Source organism: Corapipo altera, unplaced genomic scaffold, assembly GCF_003945725.1.
Source record: "Corapipo altera isolate COAL_440 unplaced genomic scaffold, ASM394572v1 69, whole genome shotgun sequence".
NCBI classification, from domain to species: Eukaryota; Metazoa; Chordata; class Aves; order Passeriformes; family Pipridae; genus Corapipo; species Corapipo altera.
The window spans coordinates 1,941,733-1,942,480 of record NW_020884908.1 but is presented as its reverse complement, the minus strand read 5'-3'; the positions used below and the strand labels follow the sequence as shown (position 1 = coordinate 1,942,480).

The following is a 748-nucleotide window of genomic DNA, read 5'->3' as shown; positions in this document are numbered from 1 at the left end:
GCGGGAGGTCGTGGCAGAGCAATGGGGTGGACACAGTGGGGCGGCAGCCCCCCAAACCACACCTGAGCACTAAAACAACACTCGTCCGCGGTGGGACAGAGTAAAGAAGTGTTGTGGCTCGTCGTTCGGCTGTGCACTGCTGATAAAATGCTGTCTGTCTGTCTGTTTGTTTTCAATGCCCACCTTGTCACTCCCAGTCGGATGAACTTTCCTAACCACCTCTTGAATACCTGCTTCCTGCACTGCTGCACCGCCTGCGCCGCTGGCGTCTTTTACTCTGCTTTCACGAGCTTCCACAGCTAAAGGCCACTGAAACCCTTCTGCCCCGGGAGCGCTGGGAGCAGCCAGCAGGAGAGGTGCGGGCAGGAGGAATGCCGGCAGCAGAGGTGCGGGCAGAAGAGATGCGGGCAGGAGAGGTGCAGGTATGGCGGTAGGAGGAATGCCGGCAGCAAAGGTGCTGGCAGGAGAGGTGCAGGTAGGAGGAATGCCGGCAGGAGGAACGCCGGCCGCAGAGGAAGGGGCAGAAGGGGCCCGGGCAGGCGAGCGCGGCCGCGGGGACGCGCCGGGAGGCGGCCCCGGGCGGAGCCGGAGCCGGTGGCGGGGCCGGGCCCGGGGGCGGAGCGGGCGGCCGGGGGCCACCATTGGCTGTCGCTATGCGGTGCCGGCGGCCGCCCCCCGCCCGCCCGTCCCCGCCGCGCTGAGGGGCTCTGAGGGCGCTGAGGGCGCAGCCGGCGGCGCGGCGGCTCCA

General features: G+C 68.0%; 1 protein-coding gene across 1 annotated transcript in view; it reads left to right on the top strand.

Moving 5' to 3' along the window:
- The first annotated feature begins 424 nt into the window (after nucleotides 1-424).
- Nucleotides 425-748, top strand: part of SCD5 (stearoyl-CoA desaturase 5) — a 32,143-nt gene continuing 31,819 nt past the window's right edge. The window contains exon 1 of the mRNA XM_027652720.1: nucleotides 425-658. Coding sequence (XP_027508521.1) covers nucleotides 425-658 — 234 coding nt within the window. The remainder of the gene's footprint in view (nucleotides 659-748) is intronic.